Source organism: Manacus vitellinus, unplaced genomic scaffold (assembly GCF_001715985.3).
Source record: "Manacus vitellinus isolate BGI_N305 unplaced genomic scaffold, ASM171598v3 scaffold_86_pilon, whole genome shotgun sequence".
NCBI classification, from domain to species: Eukaryota; Metazoa; Chordata; class Aves; order Passeriformes; family Pipridae; genus Manacus; species Manacus vitellinus.
The window spans coordinates 1,409,249-1,410,383 of NW_021940851.1; the positions used below are offsets into that span (position 1 = coordinate 1,409,249).

General features: G+C 58.1%; 1 protein-coding gene across 1 annotated transcript in view; it reads left to right on the top strand.

The window, feature by feature from the left end:
- Window positions 1-551, top strand: part of RUNX1 (RUNX family transcription factor 1) — an 88,054-nt gene extending 87,503 nt beyond the window's left edge. Inside the window, exon 5 of the mRNA XM_029964948.1 lies at window positions 37-551. Coding sequence (XP_029820808.1) covers window positions 37-530 — 494 coding nt within the window. The 3' untranslated portion in view covers window positions 531-551. The remainder of the gene's footprint in view (window positions 1-36) is intronic.
- The last annotated feature ends 584 nt before the right edge of the window (window positions 552-1,135 follow it).

Genomic DNA, 1,135 nt, shown 5'->3' on the forward strand with positions numbered 1-1,135 from the left:
TCTTTAACCCACCTGCTCTCCCTCCCTCCCGCCCAGGCGCTTCAGACCTGACGGCCTTCAGCGACCCCCGGGTGGGCATCGACCGCTCCTTCCCGGCGCTGCCGTCCATCTCCGACCCGCGGATGCACTACCCGGGGGCCTTCACCTACACGCCCACGCCCGTCAGCTCCGGCATCGGCATCGGCATGTCCGCCATGTCCACGGCCTCCCGCTACCACACGTACCTCCCGCCGCCCTACCCGGGCTCCTCGCAGGCCCAGGGCGGCCCTTTCCAGGCCGGCTCCCCTTCCTACCACCTGTACTACGGCACCTCGGCCGGCTCCTACCAGTTCTCCATGCTCTCCGGGGGCGACCGCTCCCCGCCGCGCATCCACCCGCCCTGCACCAACGCCTCCACGGGCTCGGCGCTGCTCAACCCCAACCTGCCCAGCCAGAGCGACGTGGTGGAGGCCGAGGGCAGCCACAGCAACTCGCCCACCAACATGGCCAGCACGGCGCGGCTGGAGGAGGCCGTCTGGAGGCCCTACTGACCCCCCGGGAGCACCCCCGGGGGCAGGACTGCCGCGCTTTCCCGGTGCCCGCGGGCGTCCCGCCGGCGCCCGCCCGCCGTGGGTTTGAGGAGCGAGCCCTCCAGGAGCTGTGGCACGGGCCCTGGAGAAGCACCAGGACGTCCCTGAGCTTCTGGGGGAAAGGAGGACGCCCCGGTTCGGTGGCCCGTTTGTCTGGGTAGGAAGGTTTGTCTCCGAGGCCCCGTGGCTTTTCCTGGGCTTTATGAAGGTTCTCCGAAAAAAAAAAACAAAAAAAAAAGAGAGAGAAAGAGAGTGTTTCGGTTCACTTCTATTTTTAAGACTTAAAAACTAAAACCAAAAAAACCAAAAAAACACCAAAAAAAAACCCACAAAAAAAAAATAAAAAACCCATAGTGAGTTTACTGCATCTTATGGACATTTTAACTCTAAAGAAAGTATAGGAAGATTCCCAGAGGGAAACTGTGAACGCTCCTGTTTTAGCAATGCTGTGAATTAGAGGGTTTTTTTTATATGTTGGACTTTGTCCTTTCTTTGCTTTGTTTTGTTGGGGTGTTTGTTTTTTTTTTAAACCACGTTGTATATCCCAAAGAATATGGAATTTTTTT